The sequence below is a fragment of the Canis lupus genome, chromosome 2, assembly GCF_048164855.1.
Source record: "Canis lupus baileyi chromosome 2, mCanLup2.hap1, whole genome shotgun sequence".
NCBI classification, from domain to species: domain Eukaryota; kingdom Metazoa; phylum Chordata; class Mammalia; order Carnivora; family Canidae; genus Canis; species Canis lupus.
The window spans coordinates 16,110,573-16,134,762 of record NC_132839.1 but is presented as its reverse complement, the minus strand read 5'-3'; the positions used below and the strand labels follow the sequence as shown (position 1 = coordinate 16,134,762).

General features: G+C 38.5%; 1 protein-coding gene across 4 annotated transcripts in view; it reads right to left on the bottom strand.

Moving 5' to 3' along the window:
- Positions 1-24,190, bottom strand: part of KIAA0825 (KIAA0825 ortholog) — a 381,348-nt gene that overhangs the window by 214,985 nt on the left and 142,173 nt on the right. For all 4 annotated transcript variants that reach the window (XM_072791247.1, XM_072791230.1, XM_072791240.1 and 1 more), the window contains one exon: positions 13,090-13,229. In XM_072791247.1, coding sequence (XP_072647348.1) covers positions 13,090-13,229 — 140 coding nt within the window. The remainder of the gene's footprint in view (positions 1-13,089; positions 13,230-24,190) is intronic.

The following is a 24,190-nucleotide window of genomic DNA, read 5'->3' as shown; positions in this document are numbered from 1 at the left end:
GATTCTAGATGTTTCTAAGACCTGTTTCCTAAAAACCTGGTGAAAACCAATACTTTAGTGAGGCATTCAGGCACAAACCTTGGCTTTCCTTAGCATATGAATTTCCTATACCGCTGGGATTTTCCTCTGAGTTCTTTCATTCTCCTATCTCTCATTCCTTTCAAAAAGACTCAGCTACAGTTCTATTATTTTTGCCTTCTTTTTCAATTAGTCCCTTCCCTGCTCCTCTGCATGCAGGTCTAGTCCTATCCCTTTTCTTTCCCTCTGCCTTCTAGACCAGACACTTGTTTATTTGATGTAAAATCCTCTACGTGTGTCTTTATAGAGTTTTCAGTCATCAAGGAGTTGTAGATATACCTAAAGCATCCATTGTTCAAACAAATGTCACCCTCTTGGCCTCCTCTCCCTCGATGTGTAATTTTACCCAAGAGGTATTTTCCCATCAGATCTACAACTAACCTTATTGTTGCGCACCCTTATTGTTCTCCCCTTTAATATGAGCCGCATTTCTGTCTTTCTCTATGCCTCAAGGTAAGGAAGGAGAGGGAACTCTTTCAGTGGTGAGCTTGGGGCCCCCCTGACCACAGGGAGTTGCATTCTCGCCTGCTCTCCCTCTCTGTTGAGTCCATTAGGATTGGTTCTGCCATTGTGTTCAGCTCTGTTGGTGGTTTGGGAGGTGGTAAGGGGGCAGCTAGGGCAGTTGGAGGGACAGAAGGATCAACTTAACTCTGGAGAACAGTGTAAGCAAGCCATATTTAAAGCCATATTTTCTGACCCAGGCTTTACCAATAATAAAGCTGCTATTTTGAATTCCATCTGCCTCTCCTTTATCTATCAAATGTTTTATACATCCTAGAAACAAATATAAGATTTGAAACAGATTGCCTTTTCAGTAATACTGAAGGGCCCTTTTCACTGCAGACATTATTGAGAACTGAACTTGTTAAGGCTTCAAAGGAAGGGTGGTATCAGGCGAGCAGCTCCACCACCAACCCACCAGGAGACTGTTTATTGCTACTGAAGATTTACACATACATGGTACACTAGCACTCTGCTTTCCAAGACTGCTTAATTTTTACTTTCTACAAAAATGCTGTTAATGACAAGCTCCTGCTGAGTCACTAAAATGGATTTGGCAGCAATGTTGTTGAAGAGAGTGCCATGAGCTGAGGGATGCTGAATTAACCAGGCTATAACAGAGCATCCCTAACCAAAGGGAAGAGGCTGAAAGACTCACTTTAGATATAGGTATTTTAGAAAGAAAGTGCAGGAATAGAAAATGTGGCATTTAACCCAAGACTCACAACCTAAAACGCCAGACTGATAAATTAATACCCGAAAGAAAGGGGGTGGTGTCACATGAAAATTGCTTCATAGAGCACTAAATCTGAATGTCACTGCTAGTTCACTATGAAAATTAACAAAAATAGGGATACCTGGGTGGCTCAGTGGTTAAACATCTGCCTTTGGCTTAGGATGTGATCCTGGAGTCCTGGGATTGAGTCCTACCTCAGGCTCCCTGCATGGAGCCTGCTTCTCCCTCTGCCTGTGTCTCTGCCTCTCTCTCTTTCTCTCTGTATTTCTCATGAATAAATAATAAAATCTTTTTTAAAAATTAACAAAAATAAAATCGAAACCTGACTTAAAAATTAGCTTGGAGTCTTCTGTATAAAAAGTAACAATAGCTATAAAAACCTGTCATTTATTTACAAGGTTTTGATTAAACATGTCATGATTATTTCTTTTTTCCTCCTCAAACTGCTCTTATTTTGGAGAATTTTAAAATTTTAAAGAAGTCTCATGAAATGGGTCTTGCACTACAAGAACAACAACAAAAAAATCATTATTTTTCAGAGATTTTTCCCAAGTTTTTGCTGGAAATTATCTTCTTGCTTTATATTCTAAAATGCTCCTATGCAAATTAAAGCTTTTTGGACTTATTCTATGCTGTTTTCCTTAGTATCCAAATAACCTAAACATCAGATTTCTACCTCTTTTGAATACCCACAGTCCCAAATTCAGGGTTATGATTAAGGTGAGATGAAAGATAGGCCTTTATTGAATAACCACCATGGTGCTGGCTCTATGCTCAGTGTTCTGCATACCTTCACCCATTTAGCTTACTCCTCATAAAAACTCTACTAAATGGATATTATCTCCATTTTTTTAAACAAATGAAGAAACTAAATCTTAATGAGGCTGACACTTAATGAATAAAATGGAAAAGTACAAGTCATCAAGAAAACAGCTACATTCAATAGGAATTTATAATTGGACAACTGATTCCAACTCCTTGAAAATTTATAATTTTTATGTAGGGAAGCACAGGCAATTCCATGTGTTTAAAAATTATTTTGCAACATCTACAAATTTGTAAATATGGATAGGCAAACCTTTTTGAAATGATTTTGGTTGTATCTACCTGTATCTACCAGGGTTCTTCTCTATGATGTTAATAAGGTAAGATTTTCTCTTAAGTGCATTTCATGGGATGTTAATGGGTAGTAGTGCAAGTGCTGGGTTCAACAATATTAAACACTTGTTTTCTGCAGGATTTCTCAGAACCTTTAATTATTCAGGAGCCCTGTGCCTCTCCAAGAAGAAATTTTAGTATACAGTGTTTTTTAAGCATTTTTGACCATAAAACCCTTTTTAGTATTCCATCTAGCAGGACTACTATTCTATAAAACTGGACCCAGAAATCCCGGCACTAATGTTTACAAACAGACTCTTAAATTAACTTCAAGCCCTTTAGGTTTGCAAATCAAAGCGAGCAGTTCCAATGAAAAAGGAAGCAAGGTAGAAGTACAAAGGGTTATCTTGCATAAGGAAACTGCCAATTTGAAAAGAAATCCGGTCACCAAAGTTGGATTTAATTTTAATTCAACGGAATCATTTTGGAGCAAAGAAAGATTCTTCTATACCAGCGGACACTGGCAAGGATAGCAAAACACAGCCAAAAGAGGTCTTCAAAGACTGGTGTTTAACCCACAGATTTATACCAAGTTCTAACTAGCTGATTAAGAAACACAATGAAATTATATGGCTGGCAAGCACCTTACAAGGAAGTCAGTAAACATTTGGTGGACAAATGAGTAAATATTTGTTGAGTGAACGAATAAAAAGTCTTCTAGTATCTGTGACAATGGTGACCTAGTTTCTTTTTGAATAACTCCAGTGGTAGGATTTCCACTACTATCCAAGCGGCCTTCCCTCTGCTGCACAGCTCAAGTTACCAAGTTGTTTTGCATATTTAAGAAACATTGAATGCTGTTACCAGAAAGGTCTAGAGAAATCTACTGTCTCTTTAGAAGATAAAGGAAAGAAGCACAGAGTTGTAAACAATTTCTTCAAGTATCATAGGGATGAGAATTCAGGTTTTCTGACTGACAGACTTATTCCCAAGTATTTCTACTTGCTGACTTGGACAGCCTTTTTTTCCCTTTTGTACATTAAAACTTAATATATTTGAAAATAGCTCTCCTCCCTCCTTTAGTCTTTTCTTCTCCAAATTATATATATATATCCAGTTTATTTAAGTATGGTACGGATGATTAACATCTTACCACTTTTCACTCTTTTTTAAAAATTATTTATTTATTTATTCATGAGAGTCAGAGAGAGAGAGAGAGAGGTGCAGGCATAGACAGAGTAAGAAGCAGGTTACCTGCAAGGAGCCCGATGTGGGACTGGATTCTGGACCCTGGGACACACCCTGAGCCCAAGGCAGACATTCAACCGCTGAGCCACCCAGGCCTCCCTCACTTTTCTCGCTATTAACAGGCAATCTCCTTTTAAATAAACAAGTTGCACCAAGAAAAGACCATGATACTTCAGGCAGGATCTAATAACCACTAAGTATAGGTGGATGAATTGGTCCAAATTCTGCAGCTGGCAGCCCTAGGTAGTAAGAGATGAGTTTGGAGCTCCAACTGTGCTCCTCAATACACAAGGTCCCTAGATGTCAACATATTGTAAAACTGAGTTAAAGCTATTTCAAAGGGAAATTCTTTCTGCAGGCAGATACCAAGACTATCAACCCAGTGGAAATGTCACCCAGACCTTGGGAGAGAAGTCAAAAGCACCATGCTAACACTATGTGAGAGTCTCCTCTCCAAATGACTACAATTCAGAGAAGTGATAAAGCCACGAGGGCAGCTTGGGTGCTGCACAATATTCTAGAACAAGGGGTGGCAAGCTCAGGGAACAAATCCAGACTGATGCCTGTTTTTGTACAGCCCACAAGCTAAGAATGGTTTTTACATTTTTTTCAGTTGAAAAAAATCAGAAGTAGAATATCCTTTGTGACACATAAAATTATGTGAGATTCAAATTTCAGTGTGCATAAATAAAACTCCATTGGAATGCAGCTGATGAGGTTCAGACATGCTACCTCCAAATATGGTACCTTGGCATACTGAATATTTTCAACTGAAGGAGTTTAAGAAAATAGCAGAAGCAGGAAGGTCACTCTGACCTTCCCCTTGCCCTTTTCTCCTGAAACAGTCATAAAATCCTCATGTGAGAGATGTCCAGGAGGTTATGAACATTCTTATCTCCCAAGTCAGAAGGACACTAAGAAGGATCCTAACCAATAGGCCTTACTAAGCTTCCCCCGATTTACTACACTCACTTTAACTCTTTTACCTATCATGTTTCTCCATGACTGTCCATTCTTCATTTTAAAAAACTAGCATAAAAATACTCCAGTTTAACTGTTGTTTGGATCTTCATTTCCTTATGAAGGCTTCTGTGTCATATAAAACTTGTTTATTTTTATTTCTTTAAAGATTTCATTTATTTATTCATGAGAGACACATAGAGAGAGGCAGAGACATAGAAGGAGAAGAAGGCTCCTTGCAAGGATCCTGATGTGGGACTTGATCCCAGACCCCAGGACCATGCTCTGAGCTGAAGGCAGAAGCTCAACCACTGAGCCACCCAGGCATCCCTAAAACTTGTATTAAATAAATCTGTATACTTTTTCTCCTGTTAATGTGCCTTTGTCAATTAAATTTTCAAACACAACCAGATTTCAAACACAACTAAGATTGTCGAGGAAAACTTTTTCCTCACCTACACAGGCACATTCATATGCTTGCTTATGATGGTCTGTGGCCTTTTGCATGTCACAGTGGTGGAGTTTGGTAGTTGTGACAGAGATGTCACAGTCTACAAAGCCTAAACTATTTATTATCTGGCCCTCTGTAAAAAGTTTGCTGGCTCCTATTCTAGAATATTGGAAGAAAGTGTACATATATTCCAAATATCTAACACTGAAAAACGTTGTCCATCTACTCGTAAATAACCTGTAAGTAAAGTCAGTGCCCACTTTTCAGAGCAGCCTCTGCCTATCACCCAATCTGTGAATCTTTCCTCAGTCACTCTGTTGTAGTAAAGCACTCCACGGCATTTAGTAGTAGCTGAACTTATCTAATTTTTGTACTTCTTTACTTTATAAAGTCCGTCCTCTCCAATTTTCCCCAGCAATTAATTTCCCCAAATATAAAGGCAATATGGCATGTCACGTTTACTATTGTATCCTCCAGCTGAGGTCAGTGCCTAGTACCCAGTTGAGGCCCATTAAATATTAGTCAAACAGAGAATGTATTTATAAAACCAAGTAACCATTTTCCAGAAAATCATTCAGAAGAATATTGTTTCTTATTTCTAAAAATGAATATTTCCATAATGTCTCGTTTTTATTTTAGAATTTATGTAAAAACAATAGATAGACTGTCACAAAATAATGGCCCTTCTTTCTTCTAACAAGGACCACTTAAACATCAAGTGGGCAATTTATTCAATTTCTTTGTATCTCAGTTTCATCATTCACAAAATGGTCCTAATAATCCAAGGGTCATAAACGAAATAATACGTTAAACTGCTTTGAGTTGTTGGGGGAAAAGATGCTACATAAATTCATGATAAAAGTATCACTTGTAATATAATGCCCAATCATTTTGCATGCTAACACTAGAAGCACATTAACTACTAAAGAAGACACATGTTCTGGTAGTATTATTAGACATTTTCTAGGGGCCATGAAAAGATAGAATATAAAATATTTCAGCCACTGCCAAGCCAGATTAGATTTGAATCCATGTAGAAGCACTATAGCAAAACTCATACCACCAGTATCCTAAACTGTGTGAGAAGGCTCTCAAGGAGTGTTATAATATTTAGAACCAGAGAATATTTATTTGGCCCAGTTCTCACCTTCACACCCTAGCATCTTGCCTGCTGCTCGGGCAATACCTTTTCAGACACACGGTGTCAAAGCAGAAGCCCCGTGTCCTAGGAGGCACTTAAATTTAGGCTGAAACAGAGGGGAGAGTTCCTGACAAGCAGAGGGAGAGAGCACTGCACAGGGGCCACAGGAAAGTGATCAGAGTAAAAAAAAAAAAACCACCAGGTGTATCCTTCCAGGAATGCAGCATAAAAGAAGAAAAGAATCTCATACAGATTAAGTACCTACTAAGTGCCAAACAATGGTACTTCATATTTATTTATGAAGTAAATTTATTTTTATTTAAGAACTTATTTCTTAAGCCTCAAAAGGTCAATATTAGTAGTCCATTTAAAAATAAATGAAACAGGATCCCTGGGTGGCGCAGCGGTTTAGCGCCTGCCTTTGGCCCAGGGCATGATCCTGGAGACCCGGGATCGAATCCCACATCGGGCTCCAGGTGCATGGAGCCTGTTTCTCCCTCTGCCTGTGTCTCTGTCTCTCTCTCTCTCTCTGTGTGACTATCATAAAAAAAAAAAAAAAAATGAATGAAACAGAATTGTTTCATGGAAATTTAACTGGCTGCCATTCGTTCATTCAATCAATGCTTTTGAAGTACATTCTGTGGGCTTAGTAACAGCCTGAAGTGTGGAGGAGTAGGCCAAGCACTGGGTATATAATGATGACTGGGCCCTCCTAGAACTTGTAGCAGCTAAGATAGACATTAAACACACAATTAAGTCAATTAACCATTCACTTAAAATCGTGACAAGTGTTACAAAAGGAATTATGGTGGGACCTTATGGAACGATCAAAGATGACTTCCTCGGAAGTAATATTTAAGCTAAAAGATGATTAGCAGCTGACAGGAGAATGAAGAGGAAAGAGATTCTAGGTGCAAAAACCCACAACGTTTCAAAGGTTCTGCAGCAGAAAAGAACTTGGCATATGGGCCAAGTGAAATGTCACTGGTGTTAAGAGTAGCTGCCTCTTTCTTCAAGACACTTCTGCAGGGACTTTGCTGTTATAAATATACAAATCTAGGATGCACAACCTAGATCAGAATATGCATGTTAAGCTGGAGGAAAGCAGGACATGATATGTTGGGTGGGTCGGCCACAGCCAGAGCACTATAGGCATTGTTCATGTCTCAAGGATAGGGTCCTTACCCGGTAAATGGTTGGAAGCCACTGAAGGGATTTAGCAGCGGAATGACATCTGTATTTGAGTAAGATCATGCTTTCTGATTGCTGTAAACTTCCCGATAAAATGATTTATAAATATCCTTAAGTAAATTCTCTCTTTAAAAGCCAGTAATACATGGGAAAGACAAGAGACATAGTCAAATTATTTTGCCTTCAGTAGCCACCCATAACTTTTTGGATGGCCTTGCTACTCAAAATGTGGTCTAGGGATCAGCAGCAACAGGTGCAGCATCACAGGGAGCTTGTAAGAAATGCAGAGTCTCAGGCCCCATCCCAAGATCTATTGAATCAGAATCTGCAGTATTAACAAGCTCCCCAGGTGACATGTTTGCATTTTAAAGTCAAGAAGTTTTGTTTTACATAATACCCTACAAGCACCCCACCGGGCAAGGAGACTCAGCAGACCCTAGGTGGTAACTATTTCAGGGAATGTAAGAGTTCCATGTAGCCCATTGGTATTCTAAGCTAGTCAGTCCATCATCATTCTAGGACAGGATTTGTAGGTTGAAAAGACTGGGGCAAAACACACACAAATATGGTTCTGCTCTTCCTAATACAAATAGGGTACAAATTCAGTGAAGGAAAGAAAGATTGAACAAGTCAGAGCATAGATGTCATCACTGGCAAAAGCAGCTTAGGAAATCAATGTTAGGTACACTAAAGGTACCAAGAGGGAGCATATTTTTACTTTAAGTCATCTCCTTCAAGACAATTATAAAACAACACTTGGTCATACTTACAAAGTGAAACAAAACACACACACACTATATAACAAAACACCAAGTTTCTGCCATAATAATCCTTTCATTATAAAAAAATCAGGAAAATATTAACTGTAAGATAAGAGAATTTGAATTGATTCATTCATTTTAAGTCAACCATCCCTTTTTAGTGGTAGCAGCCCTTTAACTAGAACTGTTTGTAGATCTATTTCTTGATTACTGGCAAGCACTTTGTTACAAGGTTGAAAAGTAAAAACAATACTATCAAAATTATCCACCATACAGGTTCCCAACAGCTCCCATGAATTGTGCAACTCTGCAATTTGGGAAACTTTCTCTGGTTCCTCCTGGATGCTGGGTGGTGTGGTGGGTGAAAGTACAGCCTCTGGAAGCCAGCTGTCTGGATCACATCCTGCTTTGCCAATCGTATGTCACTTGCACATGTGACTTAATATCTCTGTGCCTGAGTTTCTTCACCTCTAAAATGGAGATGAAAATTGTAGCTACCACACAGAGTTGTTATGAGGATTCCGTGAGTAAACACATTTAAAGTACTTAGAAACGATGTCTGGAACACATTAAATATTATGTATTTGCTTGCTTCTTGTTGTTATATTACACGTGAAAATCACCACAAGCCAAGAAGTTTCACTGGGAATCATTCTTGGGGCAATGGCCAAAGGAAAGAATGTTAGTCACACTTCATTCAAGTGTCACTAACAGGAAAAGGCCACCTGCTAACAAATGGGAAATTGCCAAATATTTGTTCCTTTGATGTCACAAGCAAGAAACTGGTTTGGCCATGTGGTCTTAGTGAAGTAATTATCAAAATAGTCACCCCAGGTTTTTAAAGTCAATAATCCAAAATAGTATCTTACAACTTTAAAATCTTCTGTAAATATTTGTAATTGAGAGTCGATTCCCTCAAATTTAAGATGGCCTACCTTAAAAATAAAACCAACAAACATTATCTTCTACTGCCAACTGATCTCTACCCAAAGAATGTCATAAACCACCTCTGCGTGAAATCAGTTTATATTTATCAAGTTTTAGCAATGTAATCACTCTCTCAAAATGCGACATATTTTTATACAGGAAGAATTATTATCAATGGCAAAAACATGATTTCACTTTCTAGATGTCTGCAGCCTATGGAACATACAGTATAAATTAAAATTTTACCATTCCTTTATTAAATTTTGCTATTTTCCACCCTCAGCAAAGTTGCATCTCATACAAGATAATCATGTCCATATATGATCTGCTGATTTTAAAAAACAGAAATTCTGATAAATCATTCTTATAAAGCAAAACCAAAAATTAGACATAAAAGAAACTGCATGCGTTTTAACCTTTATAATATGTGGTTGTCTATCAAAACAATTTTGTAGCGAACATTAATAATTGCTCATTAGACAAGGGGAACTGTTTTTTAAAATAGGTATAATGAAAATATGTACTAAAAATCTCTTTATTCTTTTTCTTGAGCCAATTTAACAAAGTTAAGTTTTATTAATTAGACCAAAACACCCTACTTATATAGGAAAACTCTCCCATAAGAAGTTGACAGTTATGCTGCTTGAAACATCTAATTCAGCATATCTTATTTCAAAATTTTGCTTTTCTAATTACCAAATTGTTCTGAAATACTGAGACTTTTAATCAAATGAAATAAAAATCTCCACAAAAAAAATATTACAAGTGGTTTTTTTTTTTTTTTTAAAGATTTTATTTATTTATTCATGAGAGACACAGAAAGAAAGGCAGAGACACAGGCAGAGGGAGAAGCAGGCTCCTCGCAGGGGGCCCAATGCGGGACTTGATCCCAGGACCCTGGGATCATGCCCTGAGCCAAAGGCAGATGCTCAAACACTGAGCCACCCAGGCGTCCCTACAAATGTATTTTTATATACATAATAATTTCCATCTTAGTCCAGCTAATAAGATTCTTTAAGTATATTGCTTGTAACTTAAAGTGACAAAACTTCCATTGGAGCTTAATAAGTCAGTCAATCAATTGATTAGGAAGTTCTATTACGTCATTCTTATGATATTTACAGTAACTAATAAAATTCACTACAAGAGAGACGCCTGGGTGACTCAGCAGTTGAGCATCTGCCTTTGGCTCAGGGCGTGATCCCGGAGTTCTTGATCGGTCCCACATTGGGCTCCCAGCATGGAGCCTGCTTCTCCCTCTGCGTAAGTCTCTGCCTTTCTCTCTGTGTCTCTCATGAATGAATGAACAAATAGATAGATGATAGATAGATAGATAGATAGATAGATAGATAGATAGATAGATAAAACTAAAAAAAAAAAAAAATTCACTGCAAGACAATACCAGAATAGTTATGTAACCCTGATCAAACACCTAATGGGCTTTGCAAAAATGACAGATATTTGAGCAGGTTGGGCAAATATCCTTCCGCACTCCATAAGAACCACAACTGAAGGTAATACAGTGTAGATAGCCTTTGGTTAGGACAGGTTTCTCAGAAACAACATTAAGTTATATATAGCAGAAGATGGATGCAATATTTTTGGTAAGTAAATGTGGGATACATTTGTAAGAAGACGTGGTTAGATATTCATAACTACAATTGCTATATTTAGTGGTTATGTCAGTATAGTTCGAAATATTTGGTCACAATTGATTTTCCAGGCTGCTCTACATAACTCTCTCAAGAGGACACCATTTCTCTTCTGGGACCATGCCTGTGAGTTTTAAAGATTCTATTAGAGTAACTCTGCAGCCATGTCAGATACTATCCACGTCAGCCACCTTGTCTGAGAACAGATGATAAAGTTTAAGGGAAGCTTTGTGTTTTATATTTTAACTGATCATTGATTGTCCAATCTACTAGCTCTGTACTAGCTTGAGGAGGAATATAAAAACCTGTGATCAGCCTAATTACCTAACTGAAAGACCTGTTAAGTCCATGTGCATGGGGATGTCATGGTTGATGCAAACCGAGAGTGAGCAGATTACAGTTCTTCCAGATACCCCTAGCCCCCTCTGTGATTCAATTCATATGAGTATTTGTACAGGAAAGGCAGGGGACAGAAAGTTCTGGCTGGGTTCAGAATCTAGGTTTACCTACCATTTATCAACTTTGTGTGTCTCTAGGCAAGTAACATTATCTTAAACTTCAATGTCATTATTTTTTTTCAATGTCATTATTTTTAATATGAGGAAAACAATAGTAAATACTTCATTAGGTTATAAGAATCAAATGTGGGGGGACCTGGGTGGCTCCATCAGTTGAGCATCTGACTCTTGATTTCAGCTCAGGTCATGGTCTCAGAATTGTGAGATTAGCCCCCCATAGGGTTCTGCACTGGGTGTGGAGCCTGCATGGGATTCTCTCTCCCTTTCCCTCTGCCCCTCACACAAGTGCACACATGCATGCTCTCTCTCTCTCGTGATAAATCTCTGCATTTCTGCCTGGAACACAGCGAGATGAGGAGTTGTAGTGACCTTTGGCACCTAAGATTTTATGAATTTGAGAGCATGTAAGGAGAAGCAATATTCTCATGAGTAGATCAAACTGAAGCACCTCCCCTGAGGCTTTTGGGAACCAACCATCAAGGTGGACAGGAGAGGAGAATAATGGGGAACCAGTTGTGAGCAGATTTAAGAAACCAAAAATTTCCAGAAATGACTAGAGCCATTTGAACAGAAGAATGCCACGAGCCTCATTTGTATAGCAACAGGCTGATAGGGTCTGGGGACATTTGCCTCATTTCATACAAACAAAAAAACAACATAAGGCAGCATATACCAAGGACACACAGGCAGCCAAGGTAATGAACACTGTGAAGTTCAGGTGAGGAAGAGATCAGTGTGAACTACAGTGTTCAAAGATCTGGAACACCAAGTGGTCCTTGGATACTGGTGGAGACTGAGTTGTCTGTGGAGGGTCTTTCAAGCAGGAAAAGTGGCTGAGCCAAAAGTGGCTCAGCTCCCACAGGTGGCTGAGGGAACATGTGCATGGGACATTAGGGACAAAGGCTGAAATGAGTGTGTGTACGTGTGTGTCTATGTACACACATGCAAGCTAATAGCGGGAAAAAGGGGTAAGAAAACTAGTCGAGGGTCACATTTGAATGGTAGAAGGATGGGAATTTAGCCCTACAGAGGACAGTGAGCTAGAACCAAAAAAGATTATGATTCGGGAAGCTTACAGTGAAGCTAGTGATTGATAAAGTTAATCTGGCCTCGTGGATGGTATAGAATAGGAGCAATGTGTAGGGGAATGTGAAAACGGTTGGAAAACTCTTCGTAAATGTATCAGGAGAGTAGTGGACTATAATTAGGTTGGCATAACTTTACTTACCATTTTCTAAAATAGAACTTCCAGTGATAAAAAGAAAGTCTAATTAAGAGAAGTATGGTCTTCTATTACTCTACAGTTTCCATTCATACTTTTCCCATGATTACTTCTCCATGCCCCAATGGATATGGCTGTAAACCTCAGCTTGCTTGTTTATAAATTACATCAGCCCTCTTCATGATCCACTGAAAATTCTAGTGTAGTTCTATTGGAATCTCCCTCCCTCCCTCCCTCCCTTCCTCTCTCTCTCTCTCCCAATCTCTCATAGATCTTGTTGAGACTCCTGTTTTGGGCATATGTTTGTATAATTTTCTTAGGCGTTTCAAACCCCAGATATTACTCTATTTCTAGGCAATGATAGTTATGATAGACTAGCACCACATAAAAATATTATTTTCCCTCATTCAGAGGTCCTGAAAAAGAATCTTTTCCATAGGTACATAAAGTGATTCAATATTTTGTTTGCTGCTAACCCTACAGACGGTTGATAGGATACAGTTGCTTGCCATCCTTCTGCCAATGTTCAAGTAGGAAAAAAAATTCATTCAACTTGAGCAATGACTGGGTTTTTTGAGGACAGTCTCATAACTACAAATACTCACTTGAGCTCTTCAGCAAGATTCTCAGTAAAAGACCATCGTGATGCAGTAGGGTTTCCAGAAGCAGGTTCCAATTACAACCTGGCTGGGATAAGAGCAGTTTCAATTGACCCTCGGCTGTTAGTCGTCCAGATGATGGAGCCCTTTCAAAATGCAAGATAAAGATAGAGTAATGAAGTTAATTTATCTATGAAATTAATAGCCTTAAAGTACAGATGTAATGCTAACTCCCTTAAATGTCAATTCCTCCCAGATTACTCTGAAAATGCTTTCATGCTTGCTTACTTTAGGGTTGTTCTGGGAAGGAATTACATTTAATCTCAACTAGCTAAAAGCAAATTAACATTTGGTAGCCTGCCAAATTTAAGACTGATACAAAATAACCATGCCTATATTTTACAAGACTATGTCTGGTTTTGTTTCATGGAGCAAATTAACATTATTTATGCATTTATTTTAAATACATTTATTTGTTCATTCATGAAGTACATGAGAGCCTACTATGTGCTATTAACTCCTTTCATTATTCATGAAAAGAAAGTTACAGTGGCTTTTGACTACTTTGTAATTTGCCATGTACTGTGATTGCTGATAAAACTCAAAGAATTCAAAGCTTCCGCCAAGGGTCACCGTAATCTAATTATTTAATACATAAAGCCTTAAATCAACATGCAATTATCAGAACCACTCTAACAGTCACACTGCTACCTACTTGGGTAATCATTTCATCAAAGAGAAATAATTCCAAGGCAAATAAGCTTCTACTTGGGAAATGATCATCAGTGTTGAATAGAAAATCAAAATCAGGCCTCCACATTACTACATTAATTTACCAATGAACTGGCAAGAGATAAGGAAGTAAAAGTAGAAACTGAAAACTGATAACATTATTCACTTTTTCCTTCTAAGATCTCGAAGTTTAGATTGGCTAACGATCACAACATCCGAAATCGGCTTACAACCACTACGACTGAAAAGGCAGGAAATGATGGAACTCAATCTGGTTGCGACCATAAGGGTAGTGGGAATAGGGTGGCATTGGGAAGGAACGATGTGACTCAAATGGAAAGGTGTGAATGAGAACACCATATGCTTAGGGAGCAGAAAGAAGCAGAACAAAGGATATTGCTGAGAGAGATGATTTGCAGCATGATTTCCAGATGACATTTACTGAGTGGTGAACCATCCAGTTATCAGCATAGCCTAGCCAGTGGTTTTCAAAGCTTGGGCCATGGACCAGCAGCAGCAGCATCACTTGAGAATTTGTTAAAAATCCAAAGTCCCAGGCTTTCTCATCCTATCAGAAATTCTGAGGTAGGTCCCAGAAATCTGTGATGTGTGTGCGTGCGTGTGTGTGTGTGTATGTGTATGTTTCAGAATTCTATGTTTTAACAAGCCCCCTCTAAGAGAATCTGATGCACACTCAGGTGTGAGAACCACCATGGTAAACAGTGCTTTCGGGAGGTGGGGCAGAAGGGCCAGAACTAATTAGTATAATTTCTCCTCCTCCCTCTGTACCTTTGTGCCAAGACGGGTGCACAGTGGCTGGCACCCATGCAACGAACTCCCCACAACCTTTTGCTTATCTGAATCCTATGCATCCTTCAATTTGCAGGAAAAAAAATGTACCTTTCTCTGTGTAGTCTTCACTAAAAATTTCTCTGCATAGGAGTCTTTCTCACTTGGAATTAAAGCACCTATGGCAATTATTCACATCTTAGCACTTTATTATTCCACCAATTAAAGCTTTATCTGTCCACTCAGAGTCAAGCCTTGTCAGGACACTTGCTTTACACCCCAAAGCTCCTACCAGTAGACCAAGCACTTTTAAGGGCTCTGTAAATGTGAGCTGATTGACTCATGCTCACAGATGGGTAGGCAAACTCTTAAAAAAAAAAAAAAAAAAAGACACTTTGTCAAAAGGCTGATTTAAGCAAAAGTCAGAGGATCTGAAGATATAAGATGAAATTTCAAGGCACCTCCCCTTGGTTTGGCTTGGCTTGGTATTTGGTACAACTCACAACATCATGATGCTCAAAATCCTTCAGCCTTGCATGAACTTTAGACCAACTCAAACTTCCCGAGTGAGACTCTCTGACAACATAACTTAAAACAGAGAAACTTAAAAACAAACAAACAAACAAACAAAAAACAAACAAACAAAAAACAGAGAAACTCCTAGATAATTAGTGGGTCAAGGTGAGCTAGGCAAACTCCTGCCAGTGGTGGGTGGTGAAGAGAAAGGTGACAGGCTTAAACTTAATTCTCATACCAGAGGAATCAACTCCATACTTTGGGTACTTTCAGATTGGTCTGGCTCTGGCCAAAGTCCCAAATATATTACCCAAGGAAGAGTCCACTAGGTGAGCCCTTTGGACTGAAACACCAATGCAGATCTTCACAACGGCTGTCCCTGATCGCTTCCTAAATCCCAAGTGCTGACTTCTAGAAACTTACTTCAGGTCCAATAGATAAAAAGCAGCTAGTTGGTAGTAAGTTATATATTAAAAGCAACTTAATTTTTTTTTTTTGCAACTTAATTTTTAATCATTTCCTACCTCTATATTTTGCTTGAGTTGAGCATTGATTTAAGGATACATTTAATAAGCTGAAAGATCCAGTTTGATGGAGTGTAGAAAAGACGGGAGGGGGTTGTTGAAAGACAATCTGAGGAAGGAGACAGGACCAGATCATGGAGGGCCTCATTAGCCAAAGTGGGGATTGAAGAGTTTAAGGTAGATGAGTTTCCGTATCTGGGTACAGTGTGGGGAATGGATTGGAGGGGGTGACTGTATTTGCTTAGCCCTTTAGACATGTAATAAAACAAAATAATAGGAAGGTCATTTCATACCACTGCCTCTGAATACCTGGTTATAAATAAAACCTCTCAATTACCAGATGGGAAGCTGTTTGTTGAAATGTACCTCAATTCTTGGATCTTTCAGCTTATCACAGATTTTGAAATGTACAGTAGAATGACTCACTATGAGGAAAAATAAAATATTACAAACATTCCTCAATCACTAAGCTCCGAGTAATAAATGCATTGAGGAGTCTGTGTTAGGCATATGGAGAAGCATATGTTCCCTCATCCTTTGAGCTGGTGGAGCTGTGAAAGTGAGATTAGCCTCACAAAAAATGACAGAAAGGGAAATTTTGTACATATATATATTTTATATATATGTTTCAAATATGTACATGTTGAATTCCACGATAATACAAAAAAGAGAACAAAAATTTATAAATCCACTGGAACTCATAAAGCTTGTATTAGGAGACAGAATGAATTTATGGCTGGGTTTTATTAGGCTTATGCTCTAATAAGTAGTACATTTCTGGAGCATGAATTAGCCTAAAGAATTTTTCAAGTCCTGGTAGTAAGGAGTGATATAATAATAGAGCTCAATCATTACTGGTTATGAAACTAACAAATTATTTTTATAGAATCATCATGCAAAATCTGAGCTGTATTTGGGTGTGTTTACTTTATGGAAACTCATCAGGTAGTACACTTGTAATTACTGCAATTTTTTAGTATGAAATCATACTGCAGGAGAAAGTTACAAAAAAAAAAAAAAATCTTAGCTCAATCAGTATACACCAGCCTGACTTCCAACCATGGCTGTGCATGAGGCACAGGGCAAGAGAAGGCTCTGTAGTAGGTCAGACTGCATGACTATGGGATTTACTGATCCTACCATATATGTTTCATAGAGATGCTGTCAAAGCAGAAAATCACTCAAATGGATGCTAAAATGCACAGCTCGGGGATAATACCCAACAGTATTTGGGAATTATTCTTCAGGATTTGATATTTACCTTGAGCCAATAGCAGTTATATGGTACTATGTCCCTAACAGATAAGCCACATGAGTCTGGGTGTCAATAGTAAAAGTACCAGGGGCCCCTCTCACTGGTGCTCCTGATCATCCCCTTGGGGAATCTGTGTTTTTTAATCCCATAACTCCCCATAGGCCATGTAGGAGTGGAGGTCCTGGTTTCCATGGTGGGGTGAGTTGGAGTATGCACACCTCTACAGGAGCACCATCCAGAATTCCACGAAACTTAATGTTATACCTGCTACAGTCATTAGTGGCTTCCAATGCCAGCAGCCTACGCAGGCAAAGAAAGGAGTTATTATACTGGGAAGAGTAATGAAGCCTAATTACTATTGAGGAATTGGAGCTGCTACCGTATAAGGGGAGGAGGGAGGAGTATGTCTGTGGCTCAAGGTGATTCACCAGGGCATCTCTTGATGCCCGCATGCATGTTAATAGCCATAAACAGGGGGCAGCCCGGGGTTGGCGGGGTGCTCAGCAGTTTAGCGCCGCCTTCAGCCCAGGGCGTGATCCTGGAGACCTGGGATCAAGTCCCACATCAGGCTCCCTGCATGGAGCCTGCTTCTCCCTCTGCCTGTGTCTCTGCCTCTCTCTCTCTCTCCTCTCTGTGTATTCTCATGAATAATAAATAAAATCTTAAAAAAATAACCATAAAGAGGTTATAGAAGTAACAACATTCTGATAAGGGAATGGTAGCCAAGGGTTCAACTCCTCAAGGATGAATGTCTCAGTGACTCCACTGGGCAAGCAACATATATCAGCGGGTGTGACAGTCGAGGGTGAGGGAAAGTTGGAATAAGTGGCAGAGGGAAGTAATGATGATTATCACTTGCAGACTCAGGAATAACTGCAGTAGGGGACACTCTAGCTTGTCCCATGAACTCTACTACAATAACACATTTTTTATAAGATGTTTTGACCAGGCATCTCCTTGAAGAATCAATGAAAAGACTCAGAGAACTTAATGTGGGTAATGAGTGGATTTCAGTAGTGTGAGGGGAACACCAAAGGAGATGTTGTCACTGTCCCCACATCTTCTTGCCCTTATCACTCAGTTGACATGGCCTGCATTTCTCTGCCTCTTGGCAAGACAAGCTGAAAGTGCTAGTGAATTCACAGCCCTGGAGAGCAGCCTTCAACCAATGACTGATGGAAGTTGCCTTGTAAATACCTCAGCATCCTTGCTCCCTTGGTGGGATAACTCTCAGATAGATGCCTTCCATATAGATCCCAAGAATTTCCCCAGAAGGTTTAAGGTCTGGTTATTTCTTCAGCAATTGGCTTGATTACATGAATTTTTATTTGCTGTTTTTCTTTCTTTGTCTGACTTGCTCCCATTCCACTATTCCCTCCACTTAGAAAATAACCTACTTTCACTTAAATCTTGGTCTCAGGGTCTGTTTCTTGGGGAAACCTAAAATAAGACATGCATAGAGATACTTTATATTCATCTCACTTAATTTTTGTTTCAGGAATACTGAGAAACTAGTCAACGGTCATTTAGCTAATAAATATGGCTGCTGGACTTTGAATCCAGGTCTTCCTGACTTTAAAATCCATATTTATTCCTCTATTCCAGGCTGCTTTCCATTCAACCTGGTTGATAATAGGTAGGTAAGTTGTTTTTTCCAGTACTGAGTATGTTTGGCTCTATTCAACCTTCTGATTAAGGATACCATCTTTTTGACCCAAAATCAAGTTTGTGGTCTCAAGGCTGATTCTCAAATTGGAGCCATGTTATTCAAGGGATCTAGGGACTGATTTCAACCAGATGGTTCCTGTCATGGATTACTGGGCCAAATTTATACCAGAGACCATAAGTTACATTATTCAGAGAACAAAGGCAAGGGCACAACTAAAGAGAAACTGAGAGTAAAAGCCTTAAAGTGAGAACACAAAAGCAGAGGAGAAGCCCCGCATTGCTGGACTATTCTGGGCTTTCCAAAACTGATCCTTCATGATCTTCCTAAGAAAATAAGTAAATGCAAATATTTAGAGCAATTTTCCCACATTTCTCTGGGAAAAAATAACTTTAATACCTTTGAGGAGGAAAAAACAACCCCAAATATTTTTCTTCATCACATTAACCAAGAATGTGCAAATGACACGTAGTTATAGCACTGAAAATGTCTGCATATAACTTACCTTGATAATGGGTGTAGTCAAGTCTCTATAATCTTGATCATTAAAGTTGAGTCAATAAACAGAAGTCAGACAAGGTTCACCTGTACACTTGCATACAGGACTTGCGTTGTTTTTAATAACTGTCCATAAAGGTAGATTGACACTTTTCAAGGGTCTCATTTTTTTAGAGTTGGTTGTATCTACACTCTCTGGTGTACAACTTAGAGGGTAGGTGTTCAAACTATGAGGAGCTGTGTTATCTCCTGATTTTAGCAAAATTAAACTTTTTATGTGGGATGACCCCATTTCCCCCAAGTCACCCAAAGATATTAGTACCCAAACTCATAGCCCTAGCTCTACACTTTGATGTTACACAGGTTAATATATCCTATTTCTAAAAATAAATAAAATCTAATTTTGATTTTTAAAATAATATTACATATCAACCATCACTTTTGGACTCCCCCTGAAGTGCTCATCTAGCCCGAGTCATTGAGACACTGGACTCAGTGATCACTCAGACATCCTTTTTGAGGAGCAAAAGTTAGTTCTCTGGAGCCTTTAACTATTACCGACTGGTTCTTGCCTACCAGATAATAAAGGCCTGTTATACAGAGTTTAAGAAAAGTCTCCCCTGGCATCATGTTTCAGATAAGTGAGATTCAGTGAGAAAGTGGTTCAATATTCTATCCACTTTATCACACTTATGAGGAGTCCTTTAAATATGTTTGGGTAACTGATAAATTCTGCAACTTTCTGAGACATATAGCTTTTTACTAATACAGCAGTACTGAATGACTGTTTAGTAAGTACTTATGGGTTGAGGCACTTTAGCTCATTTAACTAATCCTCATGACTCTGATAGGAGAGGATCTCAAAAGTTAAGGAAGGAAGATGCTTCAAGATAGAAGAAGACTGAATGGTATTGCAAGCTGTGTGCAAGTAGATTGGTAAGATTGTATTGTATATATGTTTTAACTTTTTCACCAAAATATAAACTATTTCATATACAGGGAGATTGAAGGTCCTGTAGGTTAACAAACTTTCCAAGATCACAAGACTAGTACACAAGCCTACAAATCATGTTTGTCTAATGTGGAAACCCATAGTATTCTATTATCTCTTTGCTGGCTCCAGTATGGTATTCTTTTTAATAGAATACCTTTAAAGTATAATAGAAAAGGGAAAATATGGGGATGCCTGGGTGGCTCAGCAGTTGAGCATCTGCCTTTGGCTCAGGGCATGATCCCAGTTTGGGGATCGAGTCCCACAGCAGGCTCCCTGTGAGGAACCTGCTTCTCCCTCTGGCTTTGTCTCTTCCTCTCTCTTTGTCTCTCATGAATAAATAAATAAAATCTTTTTTTTTAAAAAAAAAGGGAAAATATGAATAGATATCTAGTTATATCAAGTACCTAGCTCATTTGCCATTTTAACTTCTTTTAATAACTGATTCACAGACATGTGACTTTCTAAATTTTTTTTTAAAGATTTATTTATTTTAGAAAGAGACAGCAAGGGGAGAGGTGGAGAGGCTGGAAGAGGGAGAGAATCTTAAGCAGACTCCATGCTGAGCGTGGAGCCAGAATTTGGCATCAGTCTCACCACCCTGAGATCATAAACTAAACTGAAACCAAGAGTTGGACACTTAACCACCTGAGTCACCCAGGCGCCCCTCTAAAAATCTTTTCAGTGATTCAGCTGCTTGTACATCCACACTCCGAAACAACCACTTAAGAGCTTTGGTGTTAAAGGGCTATCATTTCTTCTCCCCTGACTGTTGGCTCCATGTCAAAGCTGGGCACCTCATCAGAGCACAACGATCTCTAAGCTCTTTTCCTCAGTATTGTGTTAGCAGCAGCTGGTTTTGGTTTGAGAAACGAAAACTCTGTTTCATCCTTCCCCCAAGATGCTTTATCTGAAGGATACTAGAAGCCACCTCTTCAACAAGACCAGGCTTTCCATGCCTGAGCTTTACTATTCAGATCAAATGTTTGAAAAAAGCTAAATGTATCATTTAATATGTCAATATCTGAAACAATACTACAGTAATTCATGTGTTCCTTCAACCAGTCATTTACTCAACTACTATTTTTGGCTGATTTCTATGTGCTAGGCCATGAACACACAACAGCAAGCAAAAACAGTCACTGTTGTTTTTGTTTTTGTTTTTTGTGGGTAGCAAAGTTTATTGAGCAATAGTACAAAGCTCCCAAAGAGGGAGGGTACCCAAGAGGGTTGCCCAACAGTCACTGTTTTATAGAGTTTAGTGGAGAATACATATACAGTTTAAATGACCATACAAATAAAAATAAAATCACAACTATAAAAATTCACTGGAAGAAAAGCAAAAGATGCTACTAGAAGATGCAGTAAGAAGTGAATCAGTTTTTGTGGTTGATGAAAGACTTCTCTACAGAAGTCACATTGGAGCTGAGATATAGAGAAGTTAGCATTAAATAGGTGGAAGAGAATAAAAACATTTCAGGGAAAGGGAAAAGCAAATGCAAAAGTTCTGTGGCAGAAAGGAGCACGGCACAGCAAAGAAATATAAAAAGGCTAATGTGCATGCAGAGTGGAATCACAGGATAGTGTGGTATCACAAGAGGTTGCAGAGGTGGGTAAACCACATCTCTGGAGGTCTTATAGGATGCTGAACATTTTTGTTTATATTTAAGGACAAAGGAGAATTCATGGAGGGTTTTTAAGCCATAAATGTGAAATGATAACATGTAGTTTTGAAAATAGATTTGGGTTAGTTAAATCTCTGGCTGCAATTCAGAAAACACTGAAAGTGGAAGTCAACATACACATGGGAAAGAAACCAAGAGGCCATTACAGCACTGAGGAGAAAGATGATTATTTGGACTAAAGCAAAGGTGGTGTAACAGATAGCAAACTGTAGGAGTTAAAAATTAATGAAACTTAGCAATGGATTGGGTGTGGTAGGAGAGGAAGGAAGAGGGAGGTGCTCAGGTTCAGGTTGCCTCCTATATCTCTGGCTCCTACTATTCATGGAGGTCCCATCAGCCAAAAAAGGGAATAACAGAAGGGGATCAATTTGGAAGGGAATATCCTAAGTCCACTTCTGGTCATGTTGAGTTTGAGGTGTCTTGATGATCTCCAGGTGTAAACCTCAGGAAAGCATTCATATATGGTTGGCACTCGGGGTATATGGGTCTGTAGTCCCAGGAGAGGTAAAAATCAGAGATTCTAATTTGGGAACACATAGGGAGTACATGAAGCCATAGGCATATTTCACTTCACCTGTTAAGAGTTCTGTGATAGAACACCAAAGATGTTCAGTATTTAATGGCCAGATCTAAGGAGGTGAACTGGCAAAGGAGACAGAGAAACAGCAACAGAAACGAAAGAAGAAGACTGGGGGAATACGGGGAGTAAATCGGAGGTGTGGCTCAAGTTGGAGGAAGTGGGGCAGTGGTATTTTATGTGTTGTCAAGTAGGTCACTGAGGTTGTATTGCCGACATATAAATATTAAGGAAAGGTGCTTTCTCTCCAACTTCATTGCTTACCTCCTTCTCCACCATTAACACCTAGCACAGTGCCTTACCTGGAGAAAAAAATTTTAAATGCATTTATAGAGAAAATGAATGAATACCTCTTGATGAACTGGATAAAAGGAAAGACCCACATAAAAATGTAGCCAAAGGTAGCTTAATATATTTAGGGAGAGAAAAATGTATATAAATCTAAAACAGGATTACACTGAGTAAAAGTAAATAGAAACAAAAGCAGAGTAGAAAGAAATAACCTACAGCTCAGAATGAACTGGCCACGAATCAAAACATCATGTTGTCATCATAAAAGAAAATGAGCAGTGTAAAATGAATGGGCTGTTTACTCACACTGATTATGCTACTTGGTTTCAGTGTGCAGTTACGACCTACTTAGCTAAGGAAGACCGGAAAAATATTAGGAAATATTAAAAGAACCACAAGAAGATGAAAGTTAGGAAAATAATAAAAAAACATTATAATGCCACGGTATAATTGACTAAGATAGTGTTCTTCCTTGAACATTTATATGAAAGCACAGTATGGTGTCATAGTATTAACCTTGAGATTAATATATTCTCCACATGCCTTAGTTTAATCTAGTATGAAACTGATTACCCCTTCTAAATCAACGCACATTGTTAGCCTATACCAGTGCTAGGGATAATGAATACAGTACATTTTACTTACTGCTTTGAAAATACATTTTTTTTCCCCTAAAGCAAACTCTTCTAAATTCTGTTCCAGGGGTTCTAGGAGAACATGAAGAATTCTATTTTTACCAATTTGTATCCTTCATAGGCTTTTGTTAGTAATCCTCAAACAAATTTATGGGTCATACAACTGTGTATACATTTGTAACTCTTAATTTAAGTCTTAATTTCATGCCCTCTTCCTAGCTCTGTTCCTTCCTTCTCACTTACTTTTAATTCGTTATCTTAATATACATAGTACTTGTTAAAGGCCAAATTAAATCGTTTCTAAATCAATGCATAGGTGCAAATAAGTAAGCAAGTAGGTGAATAAATTACTAAGATCCTTCATAATATTAATATTTCAGCCATGTCTCCTCTCAGCCTCACCTTTTCCCAAAAAGAAAAGCTTTCTATATTTTTAGTTTGTCGTTATCCAACTCATGTATTTCTATGAGCAGTTCATTTAGGTGCTAAAGTGAGGAATGGAGTTTTGGAGGATAATTTGGGGGGTGATAAACACACAGAAACAGCAGAGGTATATGAGGGAAATGGATGAAAAGGTGGAGATTTTTTAAGTCACATGATGATGGTCCAGGTATTCACATTGCAATGTTTCACAAATGCAAATCAATACCTTGAGTTATTTTGAAATTACTTTTATTGCTATCCTGGGTTCCTTTGACTATACCACTGTTCTGAAAGTGTTAGGTCTTAAGTCAGATGGATCATGTCTTTCTAATCATATTCTAGGATCTGTCAGAGAGGAATTATCAGAAAGTATTGCCCTCAGTATAGGGGAGCTCATCCTGTGCCTTCCATGGAGAATTCAGAAAAGCAAAGAAGAGAACTAAAGGTTTTCTAGAAGAGAAAACTACATAAATCAAGGTCTGAAGCTGAGAATAAACAATAATAAAAGTGAAAGGTATGGAGTAA